Below are 21,192 nucleotides of genomic sequence, written 5' to 3'. Positions count from 1 at the left end.
CAATAGACCGTGCAAGCTCCAAGCTCGCCTTGCTCGACACAACGATCGTGCCGCCCGAGACCGAGCTCTCCCCGAGCGCTGGATTGCAGCAGAAAGAACCCAACCAGCCCGGGTCGAACCCCAGTTCTCACCGCGGCTCAGCCTTTCACCCCGGCGTTCCGGTGTTCTGTCGATTCATGCTACCCATCGAGATGTGCTACTTACTGGTTCTGCGCATGTGCAGACTCACAATTGTGTTCTGCGTTGCCACGCCCATAAATCTAGGCATCCAGACTTCGGTTGACGGACGGTGAGCATTGCGATATCTTTAGTGATGTAAAATAAAGTGAATTTGCACTGGGAGCATTATTTGATAGGGCGTGTTGGTCTATCAGAATATGCTACTCATAAAGTTCAGTTACCAAGGAAAGGTTTGCTTTGACAGGTCAAATATGAATATTTGATGATTTTTACTTTTCACGCCATTTAAAAAAAAAACAGTACAGTGCCGTATGTAGTAGGTACTCATAACTTTGAATTTTATAATTGTACATTTACAATTATGTCATTTTTACTTGTATATAATTTTTACTTATTATATCAAGGGTAGAATGAATCGACATTCTCTGTGATCGATTCGCGCTTCGGGTAGCATTTTTCGACAAGGCAGCAAAAATCGACAGACTCTGCTATCGATTCGAGCTACGGTAGCATTTTTCGACAAGGCAGCACAAATCGACAGAACACCGGCCGAGTGGCAGTTTGAGGCCGCTTCCTCTAGCGGCGCAGACCGCGCAACGTAAACCAATACATTTTCAGGCGAAGACGCTAAAAACAGGTTATTCTTTTTCTTCATTGGATTTTTACGGCAGTTAGCATCCAAGTGTTGCATCTAAAAGCAGGTTCGCGGCTAAAGTTTGTTAAAAGACGTCATGACGCAGTTCCGTCTTCTTCTGCGGTTTTGGCAAACCAGCGTAAAGGTGCATTACCGCCACCTGCTGATCTGGAGTGTGGATTGCGCATAGATTTGGACTACAGATACAAACGTTCCGTCGGATGATGATGCCACTTTTAACCACGAAGCAAAGGCATTACATTCGCCTTACCGCGCACGTTTAAACCTCACGGAAATGATACAGACTTAAGTTCCATGAAGGAAAGAAAAAAAAAAAGGCTCGTAAGTCTCTGGATAAAAGAGTCTCTGCTAAATGCTTAATTTAATTTTAAATTTTAACTTCTATGCAAGTTTTCTGGTAGGACCAAATAATTTAGGGACCTATTTCACCATTCACCGGTGTGATCACTCAAAATTCATCTAAAACGCATCCGCCATAGTGTTTCAACGCAGGATAGCAAGTGTGAGTAAAATAACTGCCGCCTTTTAAAGTCCACATGAAATCAAAATTGACTATATTTACTTTGTTTGCCTAAATTTGATCGTTCTGTGCTGAACAATTCATCCATGCGAGCCAATCCACTCAAAAAAAAAAAAAAAAAAAGTTTGCCTTCATAATCTTTAATCAAAATCTGAAAATGCCCCTCCCCTCTGCATTGGAGGACCTTCACCTATGACGTAGGCTTGAGGAATTTGGTGTCTGCTTAATCTGTAACCACGCCCCTCAAACTGACACTGACAGTAGACAGGCTGCCTGTGTGCGGCGAGCATTGACAGCGCGTGAAAGGAGAGATGGCAAGGAGGTGCATTTTTGTAAATGATCCTCCGTGTGTTCCTGTTCTCATCTTCCTCCTTTTCCTGCTGAAAACTAAATTGCGGTGATTGAGGTGGCGAGTAATCCTCAACAACCGATTGTAAACTTGCATTTAGATCTGCCTCCATTTTTTGAATTAAACACCTACTTATCTAAATCCAATCAGGTGCTAGTTGGAAAATAAGCCACGCCCACTACTTTCCTCATTTATTATTCCGTTTCTCTCGGAAATACGTCACAACACTGGAGAAAAGTCGTTTGCAACTTCCGTTTCACGGGGACTTTAAGGACCGTAATACGAAAAAACTGGCAAGTAAACATCTTTAGAAACCACTTGGAAGCGAATAGCACATAACTGCCACTAACCCATTTGCTTGCAAGCATCGCCAACCGCCCCAGTTTATTATCGTTCATTTTCACAGCACGTTAAACATCACTCTCTTACTTGATCTGGATAAACCCTGCATCAATTGAAAGCCAATTGACCAATATTTCGATAAAACATCATTTCAGTGACAGTTATTCAGTAATTATGCCAGGAAAACGATTCCTATTCCTGAACGGTAAACGTCGAAGTGTTAGCTCGTGGACAAACGTTGATCATGGATCTAGTCAGAAAGAATCATGAGCAGAAACTTCTTTATTTTGGCCTCTGTTTCCACAGTCCATACTACAACGTGAAAACAGCGTTCCAAACGTATCCGCTCGGGAGACCGTCTAAAGAGCCCGGAGGCCAAACGAGAGGAAAGATGCTTTTCCAACAGGAACCTAATAACGTGGACAAGGCTTGAGGAATTGTCAAATCAGGCAACCAATTGCTGAGCTGGTGACACAGTAGGCTACCCATTCATTTTTTAGCTTGCCCCATCAAATGTTACTAACCTTTTTTTACTCTTCCCACAGCCAACATCTACAGCAGCCGAAGCAAGTAGCCTTGCACGTACCTCCTCACTGCCGCAGCAGTGTCTGCTCCCGCAGGAGTCTTTCCTATACCTCATCACTGCCGCAGCAGTGTCTGCTCCCGCAGGAGCCTTTCCTATACCTCATCACTGCCGCAGCAGTGTCTGCTCCCGCAGGAGCCTTTCCCGTATCTCCCCACTGCCGCAGCAGTGTCTGCTCCCGCAGGAGCCTTTCCTATACCTCCTCACTGCCGCAGCAGTGTCTGCTCCCGCAGGAGCCTTTCCTATACCTCCCCACTGCCGCAGCAGTGTCTGCTCCCGCAGGAGCCTTTCCCGTATCTCCCCACTGCCGCAGCAGTGTCTGCTCCCGCAGGAGCCTTTCCTATACCTCCTCACTGCCGCAGCAGTGTCTGCTCCTGCAGGAGCCTTTCCCGTATCTCCCCACTGCCACAGCAGCGTCTGTTCACACGCAAAAAAAAAAAAAAAAAAAAAACCTTTCCGCTTATAGGTATGCCATGCCATCCTAGGTTGCGGTGACAGCATCATGTATCGACAATAGCCAAGACGATATTAGGCCCATTCTCCAATCAACGTTTTTTATTATAATTATTAGGCGGCCTACCATAATTCGGCTATCAAACCGCTCCGTTATCCCATCTCAGCACTGCACTTCACCCTCGCCCATGCTCTCAAAGGATGACGTGAGCCTACAGGTGGCAAAGAAGTCTCCATCCACAAATAGACATGCATCGTTTGCAGATATAAGGTATTCCATCGTACTTTAACAGGTAAATCCGATACGTGCCATATTTTAAAGGAGCTCTCACTAACGGAGTTTAATGCCACAGTTACATTAGAATGCATCTCATTCTGGTCTCAGGGGCGGCGCGTCGGTCCCATCATGAGGCATGTGGTCTGGAGCGCGTATGACCAAGGCATCATTTCAACCGAACTCACTTCAAATATATGAACTTACCGGTTTTTGAATACCTTATATTTAAGGCATTTGTGTACGTCCATATTAGGGTTAAATCGTTGGACTTTAAATGGAATCTACTATAGTTAAAAAGAATCTACTATAAAAAAAAAAAAAACAGGACAAGCGAGATGACAGTAGTGCCGACTACATGAACTAGCAGTTTTAAATATAGTATTTTATATTTAATGCCAGTTTATCAGTACGTCCGAAAAATATATATATTTTTTTTTCGATTATTGGTGATTCCATAGGCTTTTTCGTACACCTGCATGGTTAAAATGGCAAATAGTAAGCTCAGACCAGTATAAAGTATCTTTCTCTTACTCCACCCATGCACGATTACATCGTCGATATGTACCATCGATCTCATGTGCTGACAATACGACAATTCGACAACGACCACATCGCCGATACATGGCACCTATTTGGGGTACACTGGCACAGGAAATCCAATTTATTTTTGCACGCTTAATTTCGAACACAATGACTGCACCAAGATTTTTCGGACTCATTATCGGAAGCAGCTTATTGGATTTGCTAAACAATTATTCAAGTAAGCCTCACAGCGTCTACCCTCGTAGACAACCAAATCCTCCTTAGTATCGAACTCCCTGTCAGGCGCTGCAAGAGTGCTCCCGTTTGAGCCAACCTTTGCCTTCTCCGTTCAACTATCAGCAAAGCTTAGTCGTATGACATCGTCCCATGGTTTCACAGACAAGGCTTAAGCTAGTCCCAGACTAAAATACATGTTTGAGCTGTCTCAACTGAAAATATCTTGCTCCGACACATCTTAAAATATGTCAGTGTCATTATTCTGTGTCAAGATGCACACCTGTAAAATTTTCCTCTAAGGCATTTCTGTAAAAGTTGCTTAAATATCTTAATTTAACTAAGGCCTAGTCCTGGCTTAAGCATAACCCCATTTGTGAAACCAGCCCCGTGAGTATTAAACTCCTGTCAGATGCTTTCCCGCTTAAGCAATCTTGGACTTTCCATCCGACCACCAGCGAAGCTTACCCGATTAAAAAGCCAGATTAACACCGGATGCCGGCCATAGCCTCCCGGCCAGATAACCTTACCTTTTTCTATCCTATGGCCGGCAAGGCTTCTCTCTTCGATGCCAGGAGTTTGAGCTCCCATCGGATGCCGACGAAAGCCTCCCGGCCAGACAACCTCACCTTTTCCATTCTGCGGCCAGCAAGGCTTACCCGTTCGTTGCCAGGAGCTCACACTCCCATCGGACGTAGGTGAAAGCCCCCGGCTACCCTTTTGCCATTCTGTCTTACGTACGGAGAGGTTTACCCATCCAACGTATGGAGTCAAGGCTCCCATTGGACGTAGGTGAGAGCTTCCCGGCTAGACAACCTTACCTTTTCCGTCCTTTGGCCAGCGAGGCTTAACTGTTCGATTCCGGGAGCTAAGCTCCTGTCGGCCGAAGGTAAGAGCCTCCCGGCTGGACAACCTTTTCCGTCCTTTGGCCAGCGAGGCTTAACTGTTCGATTCCGGGAGCTAAACTCCTGTCGGCCGAAGGTAAGAGCCTCCCGGCTGGACAACCTTTCCATCCTTGGCCAGCGAGGCTCACCCGTTCGATGAGAGTGCTCCCATCGGACGCTGGCGAGAGCCTCCTGGCCAGCCAACCACGACCATTCCACGTGGTTTAGGTTACAAAACCTACAAGCAAGCCGTTCGATGCCGCAGGTACCAAACACACCAATAAACCCTCCCTACGGTCGTCAAGGCTTACCCGTCTCTTGCCATGAGTAGCAAACTCCCATAAGACGCCGTCGACAGCCTAACGACCACACAAACTTACCTTTTCCATCCTACGGCCTGCGAGGCTCACCCAGTTGTTTTTGGGGAACAGGAAGTCCCCGTTGGATGCTGGCAAGAGCCTCCTGGCCACCTATCGTTACCTTTTCTGTCACGCATCCGGAGAGGCTTACCCGTTCGATGCGTGTGCTCCCTTCGGACGCCGGCGAGAGCCTCCCGGTTAGACAACCTTACCTTTTCCTTTTCTATGGTCAGCGAGGCTTACCCGTTCGATGCGTGTGCTCCCTTCGGACGCCGGCGAGAGCCTCCTGGACAGACTTGCTTTACGTTTCCATTCTACGGTCGGCGAGGCTTACCCGTTCGATGCGTGTGCTCCCTTCGGACGTCGGTAGCAGTCTCTCGGCCACGCAACTTCCCTTTCCATTTGACGATAGGCGAGGCTTAACCGTCCGGCGCTACGAGTCTCATCCTCTCGCCAAATCCTGCAAAAAAAAAAATAAAAAAAATAAATAAATAAATAATAATAACTCAGCTACCCTCACATCTTTTAACCCCGCCTGGCGAGGCTTACCCGTTCGATGTTCTGAGTCTAATGCCCCATCGGATGCTGCGAGAGACCTCCCAGTCGGGTTTTCCTTTCCACTCTCCCCGTCCGGCGAGGCTTACCCGTCTGATGCGTGCGCTCCCTTCAGACGTCTGGCAAGAGTTCTCCCGGGCGGGCCTATGCTTGCTGGCCGCAAGTGAGTCTCATCCATCTAATGCCGTGAGTCGGGATCTCCCATCAGATGTCGCCAGAGTCCTCCTTGTCGGCCAGCCCAAAGCTTTTTATCTGCCAAACCGAGAGGACCCAGACGTCCGTCATTCTGAGTCTCAATCTCCTGTCGGAGGCTTCATGGGCCCTCTCGGTCAGCACTAGGCCCTTCACCCACTGAATAGCAGGGGCTATCAGCCAGTAGGGCCCGTACGCCGACACCGTGACCTATTCCGGTCGAGGCAACTCGGGTCCTCCCGGTCGGGCACCACAACCACGCTGCTCCTCCTCATCAGCCGGTAGGGCTCACCGTTCCAACGCCAAAAAAGCTCCAGTTGAGCATCGGCTCGAGCCCTACCGACCGGGCGCCAACAACCACGTAGTTCACTAGCTGCAGCCGGTAGGGCCTACTCTCCCAACGCCCAAGTCGCTCCCTCCGGAGTACGTAGGCCCTTCCAACCTGCCTACGAGACGACTTCTCAGAAACCAAATCAGCCCCCGCCAGTACTCTATGCTTTTGGGGGGGCATTCTCTAAACTGGCGGCTGTCCTCCTGTATATTTGCTTTTTGGGGGGTACTCTAGGTTCGGGCCATTCCCGAGCTCGGAGCCCTTCCCCGGACAGCACGCCAAATACGCATTCCATACCTCAGCTAATTATATGTAAGCGTGAACTATTGAAATGTAATTTTATTAATAAGATTCGGGAGGAGCGCGTCAGATACTTAGCCTAATCAACACAGGTGGACCATAATCAAGTAATCAATCCCATAGTATAAATATCGCTGACTTACCTGACATTGACGGTTTATCAGCATCCCTCCTCCACCCCATCTCCTCACTTCAAGTTCACTTTATAAATAGACGGGGAAGGGGGGGTACTCTAGGTTCGGGCCATTCCCGAGCTCGGAGCCCTTCCCCGGACAGCACGCCAAATACGCATTCCATACCTCAGCTAATTATATGTAAGCGTGAACTATTGAAACGAAGGTTAATATGCTTTTTGTTTGGTAGCATTTGAAGAATGTGTGGAGGCACAGTCGTCTGTTCTCCTCCACTGATATGCTTGAGTGAATATGGAACGGATTCAGCCACCAGGAACAAGCCAAATTCAAACCACACACAAACACACACACAGCAAAGCTCCTCTCACTTTGCACTGGTGCCTCAACTGAGAGAGAGAGAGAGAGAGAGAGGGGCACTGAGGGTGGAGGTTTGTTTGCTAAAATCAGCAGGGGATCAGCACAGTGAAAAATGTCAGGTCAAATTGTTCTTGACAGAGTTAATATCTGCACCTCAGCAATAATTACATGTAAATAAACAGCGAAATAGTGCTCAGCTGGAGTCTAAGAGGAAGAAACTGCTTGTGTGAGATAGCCAGCTGAGACTCAGTTTTACAGAAAGTGAACGAATATGAGAGAAAAACAGAGAAACTCATCTCAATGTGGCATTTACCAAGACAAACATCACTTTATTATTGCTTATATTCAGAGTTATTGATTTTAACAAACCCCAAATACTAATAACAAACCATATAAAGCCTACTTTACGTTTCATATTTGATACATTTCTAAGGCCTCTAAATGATCAACATGATCAAAACTTTACTTAAAAACCTGTTGTTCACAATATACTGTGCTTGCTGCTATTGTATTGATAGTTTATAGCTTTTTATACTTTTTTATACTTGTATTTCTACAAATGTTCCTCTTCAGTATGTGGTTCACTTGTGCTTTATTGTGATATCTTAACTGATTTTTATAAAATAAACATAACTTTTATGTTGCATTGCACTAAAGCAGGTACACTTGATTCCTTTTTTTTTCATCACATCAATGTGAGCATCAGTCAGGTGATCATCGGGTTTTGAGGGAATTAATTGTTCATCTCTCAGTTATCATTTATAAGTTCTTAAACTATCTTTGGTCATAAAACTAAGCATTCAAATATTATTTTGACATATTGATGATAGATTTAGAGTCATAGCTAATATTACATTTTTTATGTAATTAATCTTATTGATTTACATTTCATCTTACTTTTTGACCATATAAAAAATCAGCATTTGCACCAAAAACATATTTTGCACAATATGGGTCTCTGAATAGTATGAGATCCATATTCTCACTATATAATACTATATGAACCATAAAAGCCTGGTGTATTGAATGTGAAACTGAACAAAACAAATATTTTCTCAAAAAAGTTTAAAAAAAAATTGAACACTTGAATATTATTTCATATGTCAGGCTGTTTGTGCTTCATGCATGAATAATACTACTACCCAAATCACTTTACTTAACCACACCGACAACTTTTATCTGGTGGATGATAAAACTTGTGAAAATAACTTGCATTGTGTGGGTGAGACCAGAAGAATGCTGCATATGAGACAAAGAAGACAGCTGTCCCATGATGCTGCGGCTCAGCCAGAGTGGGTCAGACAGCCGACAGCAGGTTGCTGGTGTTTGGCTGTGGATATGTGTGTGGTTGGGGCTTTGAGTTTGGTAAAGTTAGAGCAGCGCTGCTCATTGTAGTATTAATCATGACGGTGCACCTGTCAGAGTGGCATGTGGAACTAACAGGACACACATTTCACAAAGACGACATCCAAAAAGCCAACAGCTACCAAAGAGGCTTATCGATGACCCCACCATGACCCTGCAAACCCTTAACATGTGAACTCATGATTATGAGGGCCTAGGTTACCTGGAAAAAATCCCCTCACCTGCTAATAGGTGTTAAAAACCAACTTTTACGACACTGACGATAAATTGTAGTGACAGCAATCAAAAAGAAACCGAAAATACCTCTGAACTTGATACACCTAAGCATTTGTCCTAAACTTGACTTGTAGCAACAAAAGTATTGAAACATGATCCAATAACCACAAACAAACACACATTCACACGATCTTAACATTCAACATCACTGCATCAATAAAAGACATTAATGCATGATATTCAAAAGCCTAAGTGTGATTTCATGTCTGTAAGTCATTGAAGTAAATGTGAAAAGATGCTGAAGGATGTCTTCTCTTCACTGTAACATCCCTTTTCTTCATCCTTTTTGCACAGTGTCTTTAGATCAGCTGTGTTTTGGTGATTTGTAGTGGATGCGTGAAGTCAGTTTTCCTCCATAGTTCATCACAATATGATTTAAGAAACACATCTGTCATTTTAGCATTGCAAACTAAACAAAAATACACGTCTTGTGATATTTGCTCTAATGCAATGGCATTTTTCATATATAATGTTTTAATTGTATAGCTACATTTGGACACATCAAATCAGACACACTAAATATGTCATTGCATTAAATATCAAAATACGCAGCAGGATGTTTTCATTATTGTCACTTGTCTTCATCATTTTAGCACAGTGTCTTTGAGTGAGCTGTGTTTTGGTGATTTTACTGGATGTGTATCTTGTCTACCTATTTAGTTTTCAAGACTACCTCTGTTGTTTTACCATTTCAAACAAAACATTTTTTTAAAATAAAAGGCAGTTTATATATAATGCAAAGACACTCAAATCACATCAGGATGTCATTGCATTAAATATCAAAACATGCATCTTTCATGTTCATTAATGCCACTTTATTTTCGCATCTTTGAATTGTCTGGTGATTTTTAGCGGATCAAGTAAGGTGTATTAACTATCAAACAAACATTGTCATTTTCAACTCTACATCTTTTGTTTTAGCATTTCAAACCAAGCTAATTTTAAAATAAAAGACACTTGGTTTGATGATATTTTATCTAATGTATTTACATTAATATATTCAAGTGTGACTTTCTCACTATATGAGAAAAAAAAATAGAACTAATAAATAAGTTTTAATAGAAAAATTCAATTACACTACATAAAATTGAACAGATTTGGTCTCCGGTAAAACAATAAATAAGTCGTCCAGCATGCTGTGGCCTCTAAAAGTAATTGACATACAAGATAGGATCAGTGAGGGTGCACTTATACGTGGCTATACACTCCCCATTCTCCATATTATAGGCATTTCCAGTTGCGTGGGACACACGGCATATGAATTTGTCTCAGTCTTTCCCTCCTTTAAATCCCTATCTTCTAGGATTTGCTGAAATTTATATTGGCTGCCTCTGCAAGATAAATGTAAATCGCATTCCCTTATATTTGCCATTTATCAGGATGCGGCAGCTCACTTTCGGCAGGGGAAAATATCTCTCACCCGCATACAAACAGCCTTGCATTTAAATAGCATTTTTATTGTCCGCCGTAGCCTTTCATCTGAATGGCGGGAAAAGCATCTTCCTCTCCAGGGGAAGGAGAGGGAGGGCAGAAGAGAGAGCAGCCTTAAAGGAAAAAGTGCAGCGAAATAAATAAATAAAACTCTTTTTCTTTGAGATGAGAGAGGATGTCGGCATTGGACTCAACGGGTGACTGCTGGGCACCCAAAGATGGAGTTTAGAGAAGACAGACAGGCGTGGAGCATTCATGACCTGATCTCATGAGACTGACCACCTCTGCAAACACCCAACAGTCGCTTGTGTGTATTGCATCATACAAAGCCTTCTTTCTGAACTACAATCTTTGAATTAGATCCCAATACTGAACCTTTATACTTACAAAGAAAAAAATAAACTGCAAAACTCACTCCATTGCTCTGCTGTTTATGCTCTGAGTGGTTTCTGGAAGTCTCCATGATATTCAGATACTACCTTCAGTGTTATCTAATAGATTCTTACTGTCCACCAAGCTAAAGTTGTAAGTCTGTCTGAATGATTAGGAAAGTAGCGACACACCTCTCCTCAACAAGACAGTGTTTTGAGCAGCATTCATGTTTGAAAATTTGGAAATGTTCTTGAAAAAAGAAGAAGAGCATTTTTAACAGTTTTTTTTTTTACAGTGCAAAAAAATGTATACTGTAGCAACACGAATTACAGCCAAAACTAGTGTCCAAGAAAAGATTTAGAAAATATATTAGCCCTTCAGGCAGTCACAATCACTTTCCATTGTCATCAGGCCAAAGACAAAACATACATACTCGAACCGTAAACCTTATACCAAAACTACAGTTTATTTTATATTTATTTATTTTTTTGCCCGTGGCGACGATTTTGGCTGTCTGATGTTCTTGGCAGCTGCCAAGCAGGTCTTGTTTTTGTTTTTTTTTTGGAAAGCTTCTTATAGATCTTTTCCATTACTGCCAAATATAAACAGTATCTGTTTTAATATGGCTTCTAATTATTAAGTGTCAATTCCCCCTCTCGCGGCGCGAGCGCACGGGGTACGGATAAATGCTGCGCGCTCATCCGCTTTGATTCGTTCGTCGGGAGAGCTTGCCAGCTGACACGGTGCCCAGTCTGCGGCTTAATGCACAAGTTTTTAATAATGTGTGGGACTACACGAGTCTCCGCGGCTCATTGATATTCACGTGCCTAATGTCATGTCAAAACTGCGAGGCGAGGGAGGCAAGAGAAGCGAGGCGAGAGAGGCAAGAGAAGGCAAGAGAAGCAAGCACTTGGAATTTCTGAGGTAGGTGTCTTTCCTTTTTAGTCGACGCCAGCACAGGGTTCTTAAGCGTAATTCATCCCCTTTTTTCAGAGGAGGACTAATGGAAGAGGGAGAGGGTTGAAGCTTCTCCGCGCTTATCTCTGTCTGACAGTCGCGAGCCGCGCTTGGCGAGGGCTGCTGTTCGCGCGCTCTGCTGTGCGGTACGGTGCAGGCCAGGAGGCCCGGGGACAGGGATCAAAGGCAGGCGAGGGTGAGCGCCGTTTTTCTCTCTGATCCCTCCGGTGGCGAGACCCAACCCCGCTCGTGCGCTGCCTTGCGCACTCATCCATTTGTCCGTCCGTGAGCAGAGCCTCATTCCCAAGCACAAACACACTCTCACGGCTCACATTTACTCACACACATTTTACTACGTTTTAATAATTTAAACAACAACAATATATATATATATATATATATATATATATATATATATATATATATATATATATATATATATATATATATATATATATATATATATGTATATTAGTTTGTTGTTGTATAGGACCCTTACAAAAAATGTCCATATTCGTCACTTTTTTTATTAAATTGTAGTAATATATGTAAACACATTTAAATTATTTTTTTTTTCTATAATTTTCATAATTACAGCTGTCTGTGGTTCTGCAGAGGCGTGTTGTTTTCCTCTCTCTCCCAGCAGGTGTCCCTGTCAGGCAGAGCAGTGGAATCCACCTAAGAGCTCTCTGCCAAGCAACACATTTCCCAGGACCACTCTTAAAAACCCATTTAGAGAGGCATAATAGCCAGCGTGAGCACCTGACATCACGTTCAGTCTCTGTCGTTGCTGTTCTCCATCTGTGCCCATCTGCGGACAAACATGAAACTTCTGCCTTCTATTCTCTAGATAACATCAATTAGAGATTTTCTGCTTGGTTAAGGACATTGAGAGATACTAGCTATATCAGTATGGATATTTGAAGGGTCATCGTGACAAAATATATAATTATGTAACTTATAAACAGAGCTGGAGAATGTTTGTCTATTGGAAACTTGTTCTCCAGCAGTTTTTCCCAACAAAAATGTCTTCTATCCAAAGGAAGGAAAGGAAAAAGAGTGTTTTCCCTGATATCTCCCAGAGGTTGTGTCCTTATCCATCACCTGCTGTGCGACAAAATGAAATGGGGCGATACGACTCACCTCAACTCAAAAACATACCTACAGACCAGACAAGCAGTGCCTAATAGACCCCATCTGACACTACATCACTCCCAGACCAGCCTAAACTTATAATCAAGGACTACAACAACAACTGCTGGTGGATGGCTTTTCTACTGGCCTGTAATGGGAAAATGCGCTCTGTCTGGATGGGTTACACCAACACCTGTGCTGAGATCAGCAGGAGTCCATTACCAGCCACCACAGCCCATTTACAGCCTATCGCCACATTTTGGTCAATCTTTACCAGCAACCGGTAGCCCATCAACGGCAGACGTTAGGAGAAATAGGTCTTTCGTCCGAACACATGCACCTATCTCCTCCAGACAGGTGTTGTCTGTGAACTTCCAATATAAAGGAGTTATCTTTGATCTAAAAAATAAAAAACAAATTTTTTGCCCATGTCACAGGAGGCAAGGTGACATCTGATGTTTGGCTGTAACAGATCCACTCTTTTCTTGCTGGCCAGATGGGTTTCTTTTATCAAACAACTGCTGACAAAACTGGCAAAATTATAAAAGACACAAAAAGTTACATCTATATTTATAAACAGAGAGAGTGGGAGGTCCCATATTAGAAAAAAAAAATAATAGGAAAATTAAAATATAAAAAAAAAAAATGTAAGACTGTGGAAAAATATTATAATTTATACTACTATTTTCCTTTAACAAGTTATATTAAAATTAATTAAAAAAAATGATTATGGTATTAATGTGCTTTTTAAACATTACTGAAATGTATTTTTGCAAACTTGTTGGCTGTAAGGTTAAAAAATAAAAAAAAATCATTAAATTATTCTTTCTTTTTTCGAAAGAAATTCATATGCATGCCCAACTGAACTATCATAATTCTCAAACTATCAAAACAAGCAATATAACTTATAAGTGGCATTATACAGAAATATAATGCTAAAACATTCTAAACATAGCAATCGAAAAGCAATAGAAAATTGAAATCATTTTTTTTTCTCTCCATTTAAAGCCTGCAGACCTGATACATGGCATTAGACAAAAAACATTCATTATTTATAAGGAGAAAGTGTTTAAGCGCTGCTGAGAAGGAAGCAAAAGGCAGCGTCTCTCCAGTGTTAAATGCTCCCATTAACAGAAAAAGACCTCCATGTCTGCTGGTATTTACGGAGGTTTGGAGCGAAGGCATTAGTGCTCAAAGCCCCTGTGCCACGATTAACAATCTCTCTCACTGTAAGACGCCCATGTTATCCTTCCGACGTTGTAGTTACGAAGGGAAAAGCTCTTTTTTGTCACCAAATCCTTAATTCTTTCTTCTCTGGAAAAAAAGAATGGTAATACTGAGAGTGTTTCTCAATCTGCTTTGAGAGAGCAGGGGAGAGAAAAGGAAACCCCCAATAAAACGTGTGTGAACCAAAGGGTAATTGTGGACAAATGCAGCAATGAAATTAATTTTCAACTCTTTACACACCATTTCAATCTTATTTTATGCTTGTTAGCCACATCTTGTTGGTGAGGGTCGGCGAGACTGCCCAGTATTGATGGATAATTGTGTATAATTCACTCCGTACATGCGATTATCATCAATACGCATGATTTTTTAATGGTGGGTATTTAAGATGGAGCCATTTGTGGAGAAAGTCAACCTAAATGCTCATTAATGTGGACCAAAGAGGATAACTGGGAAAACACATACACAGCAACACAAATCCAAACAGCACACAGAGACAAGAAATAATCACAGAAACCTAATAATCCTACTCACTCTCATGTACACACATAAATATTCACTGACGAAATTTTCCAAAGCAACATAAATTTCACCCCAACATAAAAATATATAGATTTAAAATTTATGCACAGTCTAAATCGACCTTAAAATCAACATGGACATGACAGTATTTACTCTATTTTTCAGAAAAATGCCCTCCAATAGCTATATAGATACTCAGACGATCCATAAATTCCAAAATACAAAATCAAAGTTCCGCCCTTTTCTTCCTTATTATCTGCTTTTACTCTGAAATACATCACATTATGAAAGTAAAGTAAAAGCCATTTCATTTTTATGGTTGCTGATATAAAAACTGCAAAGGTTTGGGAATGACTACAATGTTTTTGAGCTATGAAAAATAAGCAAACTAAGAAAAAAAAACACTTTAATTTTTCCATAATTTCTGTTTCCACACAAGCAGCGGATGCTAGCTTAACTCGACAAGGCTCTTGATCTGTGAACCATGCTGCCATTCATTCAGTGTGCCATTCAATCGTTCTCACATTAGAAAGAGGCCTCTGCACTAACCTGTGGCGAAAGGCCGTTGCTCACGGGATTCATGTGGTTGCTTGAAGCTGACGGGCTCATAAAAGTCTCTGAATAGCTGGAGAAGGAGTGGCGGTTGGATGAGAGGCAGTAGGCAGAGCTACTGTCAGCCGAGAGTCCACCCTGGTGCATGGAAGAAGGAGGCAGAGGCTGTGGCCGGTGCAACGTACTGCTGCCATCTGAAACACAAACACAGAGACGGTGATACCTAATTGCATCAGTCTATCACTAAGTATCAATATGCTAGTAATAGAGTAATGAACTTTAGATTAGATAAGTTTTGGAAGCACTTTACGTAAAGCCTTTATACATAATGCATTATAAAAGTATTTTTAATGCATTAATTATGTCTTTCAATGCACCTTATAATGAATTGTACAATCTAGTCACAGTTATACATTATAACACTTACAAGATCTAGTGTATTACAACACACATTATGATAATTACAATGCATTATACCCTTTAATGAAACTTTAGAGTTTTCATTGAGTTTTCTTTTAAAACTTTAGAGTTTTAAGAGTTTTCCCTCAACAAACTCTGAATTTGCTGCGTATTGATAGTTGTTGTAGTAGAATATGGCTATGCATTAAAATTTGCTTTATAAGTACTATTAAACAGTTAATATGCTCGTAGTATGTACGCTAATAAGCAACTAATTAATAGTGAATGGTGTTCCCTAATCTAAAGTGTTACTGATACTGGGACATTTTTGGATCTGGTACTGTGGTAACATCATATTGTTTTGGATATGCACCATGATGTTGCAGAGAATGTGGTTAATGTTTATGATCATCTAACACCATTGTACCACTACAGCAGTACTGCATTTTTAAAGCACTTTTAATTTTTTATAATAATAACTCATCTTATTTATTTATTGCAGGGTTATACACTGTCGTTAAAGACATTAAAGATGGTCAGATTGTATTTTATGTTTTTGAAAGAAGTCTATTATGTTTACTAAGGCTGCATTTATTTGATCAAAAGTGCAGTAAAAAAATTATACTGTGAAATATTATTACAATTTAAATCATTTTAATATGCTGATTTGATGCTTAAGAAACATTTATTATAAAAAATGTTAAAAACAGTTGTGCTGCTTAATATTTTTTTGTGGAAACTGTGATACTTTGTCAGGATACTTTGATGAATAGAAAGTTCAGAGAAACCAAATTCATTGTAAATGTCTTTAATGTCACTTTGATCAATTTAATGCATCCTTGAAAAGAAAAGAAAAAAAAGAAAAACCTTTGGAATGGTAGTGTTCATCTATAGATGTTCATGGGTTACTGTACCTTGCGAGAGAGTGGTGCTGGGATACGTTGACTCTGGAAACTGATAGGTAGATAAAGTTGGCATGCCAGCTGGAGGAAACCCTCCAGGCAACAAGTGGTTGAATGCTGCCAGCTGATTTGCTCCTGCTTGTTTGCGCCACCTTGCTCTTCGGTTGCTAAACCAGACCTAATAAAAGATGGAAATAAAATGTTTTTTTTTTATTATTATTATTTAAAAGGAGACTGACAGTTGAGCAGAGACAAATATCCCTTTCTAAGCGTGATTTCATTCACATAAACATGCAGTTGAAAGCGATCAGCAGTCTTCCAGACAGGTTCATGGGCATGTGTGTGGCAGAGAGTGTGTCCTCACGGGAAACTGCCTTTTAACACATGTTGAGGTCCCTGTTGTTCTAGTTAAGTGGCTAAAGCTGTGATCTGTTTAAATAGGCCGCTCTGGGCTGCCATCAGAGACGAGAGGTCGTAAACAGGTCAGAGGTAGCCCACACATCTCCACAGACATCTCCTGCACATCTTGAGTATGTTTATCTACCTGTCGGACACTTTAAAGAGAGTCTAGAGGACTTTTACTGGAGCGGTGTTGTCTGATACACATGGACACGTACACCCAAAGACATCTGTCACATCTTTAACATACTACTCCATATCAAGCTACAAAACTTGCATGAACTGTTTGGCTTTTGTAGCTTGTCAGAGACTAAGATATGAAATATATATTTTTAAACAAACTAAGGACCTGTTTTATTAAAACAGCAGGCTTTCCACCATTAGAAGCACTAAAATGACAAAATAAAGAAATATGCTCAGTGTTTACATTATCGAAATGCATTTGTTTGTTGTTGTTTTTTTTCAGTGTTAAAATACTTTTTTGCTTTAGTCAGACCAAAATAAATGGCCATTCAAACCCGACTGACTTCAGACAGTTGTCTTAAAAATAGGACAATTTGCACATTTTAAATGGAGGCTTCTCTTCCATCAAAACATGAATATAATTAGCGTCTCTGAAAGCAGCCCGCTCTATTTCACAGGAACAAGACCGGAGCCCTGTGTATTTGAAAGGTTGGAGGACATTGATCTCTGCCATGCACTGGGAATTCATCCGCGTTTAATACACTGTCAGGGCAGTTCATCTAGCGTTGTGTTTAAAACGGGCCGGTCTATTGTGCATCCAGATGAAAGGTGGGGACAAAGGCCTCTCAATACACCAGACTGAAAAGTGTCCACAAAGAGTGGGCGTCCCTTTTTAAACGTGCCTTTAAGAGCTCCACTTTCATGGTACGCACACAAGGACACACTCTATTCTGATGCAACGATACCGTAGACACGATCTACAAAACACACACACACATACACACACTCGCTGGCTCTTTCTTACAAAGCATTGCTTACATTGTCCATGTGCAAAACTGTCAGGCCACTAACAGCTAGCATCTCATTCAGATGACTTCAATGGCTCGCCAGCGTTTGATGCGACTAAAGATGACTCTTACCCATCTGTCATGCGTCGGGTTCCAATCGCTCTTTCTTGCGCTTTTGGAAAGTGAAACCCCCACCTGACTGTCATCCTCTCAAAGGGTTTAGGAGGAGGGGCTCTTCCCCCTCTGCCCATCCTGAGCCTAAACCTGGTGTCGTAGACAGTGAAAAGGATGGCCTGGTATCCTGAAGGAGCTCAGGAAATGCATGTGCTGGGATTCGAACGGATCTTCTACTAGGAATCATGCAAACAGGTTATAAAGAATAGAAGAACACTGTGTCCTTTCTCCACAAACCAAAAAGTGTCCCGCTCCACTGTGCCTCCTGACCTTTGACCTCTGAACCCTGCTCTCCACCCCTTCATCCTTTCATCCTGATGGCATCTACCTTCTTTCTTCTGCCACAAAGTGCAGATACGTACTTCTGTGACATCAGCGAGGAACATTAAATAGTTCATAGCACTGGCTGGCAGACACTACAGGCAAAACTTTACAGTTTTATTCCTATCAATATTCTCAGGTTTTTTACTGAAGGAAAATAAACTATTATCGCTTTAAATACTGGCTTGTTTCTTCTCTGGCTTTTTGTTCAATCTCTCATCCTCAACGCATGAACTAATCTCTGCACATGCATTACCACACAATCTGTAAGATGCATAATGCTATGACAATTCATACAGAGATTTGGGATACATTATTCCCAGAGAGCTGCCTGCATCCCTGTGGTCTGAGCAGTTACCACGCAGCCAGCAGATCTTGTGGCTTTACCATGTGCTCGGTGAAGACTCCTGTCTGCCTTAATCACACCAGCAGCCAGTGAAGCATATCTGTCTAAGTGAATTTGCTGCTTTTGAAAGCAACGTGGCGTCACAGAGTTGCAAGAGTTAACTCTATTAAGTTAAACAACAGCACAATATGCCTAAATAAATACAGTTCTGTTTCATAGCACAGAGGGATGTGTCATCATAGTGCCTTGCTGAGATTATGTGTGTGTGTGTGTGTGTGAGTGTGTTTTCTGGGTCGCTCCAGTCGTACCCTCTGAGCTGGATTTGGAACCCAATCACAAAGTCACCTTGAACAGTCCCAGATTCCCTTTCTCGCTGTCTGCTATCCAGCCTAATTCCTCCACTGAGATGGTTTTCATCCAGCCCACAGCAAAACCACATGAGGAAGAACTTACTGTCCACTGACAGCAGCTCTTAGGGAGAATGCTGGAACAATAGAGCTGATACAGGATAAACTGTTTGATAAATACATTCAAAATATAAAGAAGCTTGGTTAATGTTGGAGCATGCATTTGAATACATTAGCACTTTTTTTTTTTACATTACATTTCAGCTGTAAAGGAGACAAAAGTGTCATTATTTAGCTCAGTTTAGTTCAAGTTTTGTTCTCATCTGATAGTGTAAGTGTTAAATCGATAATATTGCATATTGTTTTAGTTCAGTTCAATAACACTGTTAGCGCTGCAAAGTTCACCAATTATGAAACACATTTTATTCAGCTGTACAACAGCTCTACAGAAGACAATAGTCTCATTAACCAGTTCAATTTGGTTTATTCTCATCCGATAATATCACTGATTGTCTTTTAAACACCAATGTCAGTTAAAGTCAATAGGATGCAATATTGCTTCTTATTTTGATACTGCAGATGTAAGTCAGGTTGAAATGGCAAGTGAATGATAATTTTTGAGTGCACTACCTCATTTTAATCAATCAAAGTTCAATAATTAGCTTTGGCACACCTTCAGTTGTGAAGTGTGTGAGAGACTGTGTGTGTTTGTCTGATTATGTGTGCATTTGTATCAATCATTACGGACTATAAACCCAAAGTTGGCGCAACGCCTGGGCTCAGAGCTGTCCCTGTGTCCAATGCAGCAATCTATGGAGATTTATGTGTACAGCACACACCTGTCATGGAGAAACGCAATAAACCTGTGTGCACATGCACAATGTTTCTTATTCCTGTCTTTTACAGGAGATTCCTTGGACCGCAAGTCCCTTGTTTGTGAGAGCGCTGTGTGCAGTCAATAAGTCATTGCAAACAGGCGCCCGTAAATCCAAGATAGTGTTGGACACAGCAACAGTCTCCACTGAAACCTGTTTCTTCTTAAGGAAAATGTTATTAAGGGATGCTTTTAAAAGGTTTCAGGCCATTCACCTCATGTTTCAAAGGAATAAACATTAAACAAGGGCGACATCTGTTTTCATACATACAAATATGATTTAACCAACTTCAGTCTAACAAGCAATGCGTTGACTGCATCAAACAATCGTTTTTTTCTCTTTCTTCTGTAGCCCGCTTGAATTCTCTCACTCTCTTTCTCCACGTCTGGCGCTATGCTAATTAACATTAACGTGAATTGCAAAAAGGAGACTGGGATTACTTAGATAAGAATCAACAAACACAAAGCAGCTAAAAGAAAGTCATTTAAATTCTAATAATGCGAAACTGTTAGAACATTCTCACTGATGCATTGCAACAATTTTGCTCTCTACAGTCTTCATAAATCCTATTTATTCTTTTATGGTGCACAAGCTAAGACTCTCAGAAACAGAGTTGCCTGTTGGGCTGGATGGGATGTGTTTTTTTTTTGTTTTTTTGCTAGCATTTTTCTGGTCTCAGGGTGCAAGGAATTGATGAAATATTATATGGAATATTGCCACAGAAATAGCTGGCGTATAAAGTACCCTAGAGAAAAATAAGTATACTAAAATACATTTATTTCATGCTAAGTATACTATAAATTGTACTTTTAGCTAAATCAGAGCCATTATCTGGGTTGCACTACTTAATGCACTTTAATTGTGTGGAAGTAGCACTGAAGTCCAACTAAATATACACTGAAGTATATTTGATTTTGCTTAAGTGGAATTAATGCAAGTGTACTTTGCATTTAAATATTTTATTCAAAGCTCATACAGTGCTCAACAATAGTGACATTAAAACACATTTTAGGCTTAATATAATTTTTTTTTTATAAAAGTACATTGTGTACTCACAATAAAGTTTAATTCAAATTTTTATATCAGTGAGTCTACAGCAATATTTCAGTAAATATATATATATATATATATATTAACTATATTTAGTACATTTTAAATATAGTACTATTTTGCTGGGGTATATATTATGAAAACTTCAGAGAAACCATAAAGGGACAACATCAAAATATAATATCTTTGCAAACTGCATTAATAGTCAAATCATCATGTCTTCCTGTCAGTTTATGTTTGATAAATCCATTTTGTGCATTTTATATGTGAAATATCTTCTGCCATATCATGACCTACACTTCCTCCCCTTTTTTAGTCAGCTAGCACAACAATGTTTAACATTAA

The 21,192-nt window shown here is 41.1% G+C and overlaps 1 protein-coding gene across 2 annotated transcripts in view; it reads right to left on the bottom strand.

Moving 5' to 3' along the window:
• pax7a (paired box 7a) overlaps positions 1 to 21,192 on the bottom strand; it is a 70,793-nt gene that overhangs the window by 17,316 nt on the left and 32,285 nt on the right. For both annotated transcript variants that reach the window (XM_059537617.1, XM_059537616.1), the window contains exons 6-7: positions 16,377 to 16,542; positions 15,061 to 15,257 (exon numbers count right to left, since the gene is read on the bottom strand). In XM_059537617.1, the coding sequence (XP_059393600.1) occupies positions 15,061 to 15,257; positions 16,377 to 16,542 (363 nt within the window). The remainder of the gene's footprint in view (positions 1 to 15,060; positions 15,258 to 16,376; positions 16,543 to 21,192) is intronic.

The sequence above is a fragment of the Carassius carassius genome, chromosome 44, assembly GCF_963082965.1.
Source record: "Carassius carassius chromosome 44, fCarCar2.1, whole genome shotgun sequence".
In the NCBI taxonomy this organism is placed as follows: Eukaryota; Metazoa; Chordata; class Actinopteri; order Cypriniformes; family Cyprinidae; genus Carassius; species Carassius carassius.
The sequence above is the reverse complement of the archived record's forward strand: the minus strand, read 5'-3'. Positions and strand labels throughout refer to the sequence as shown.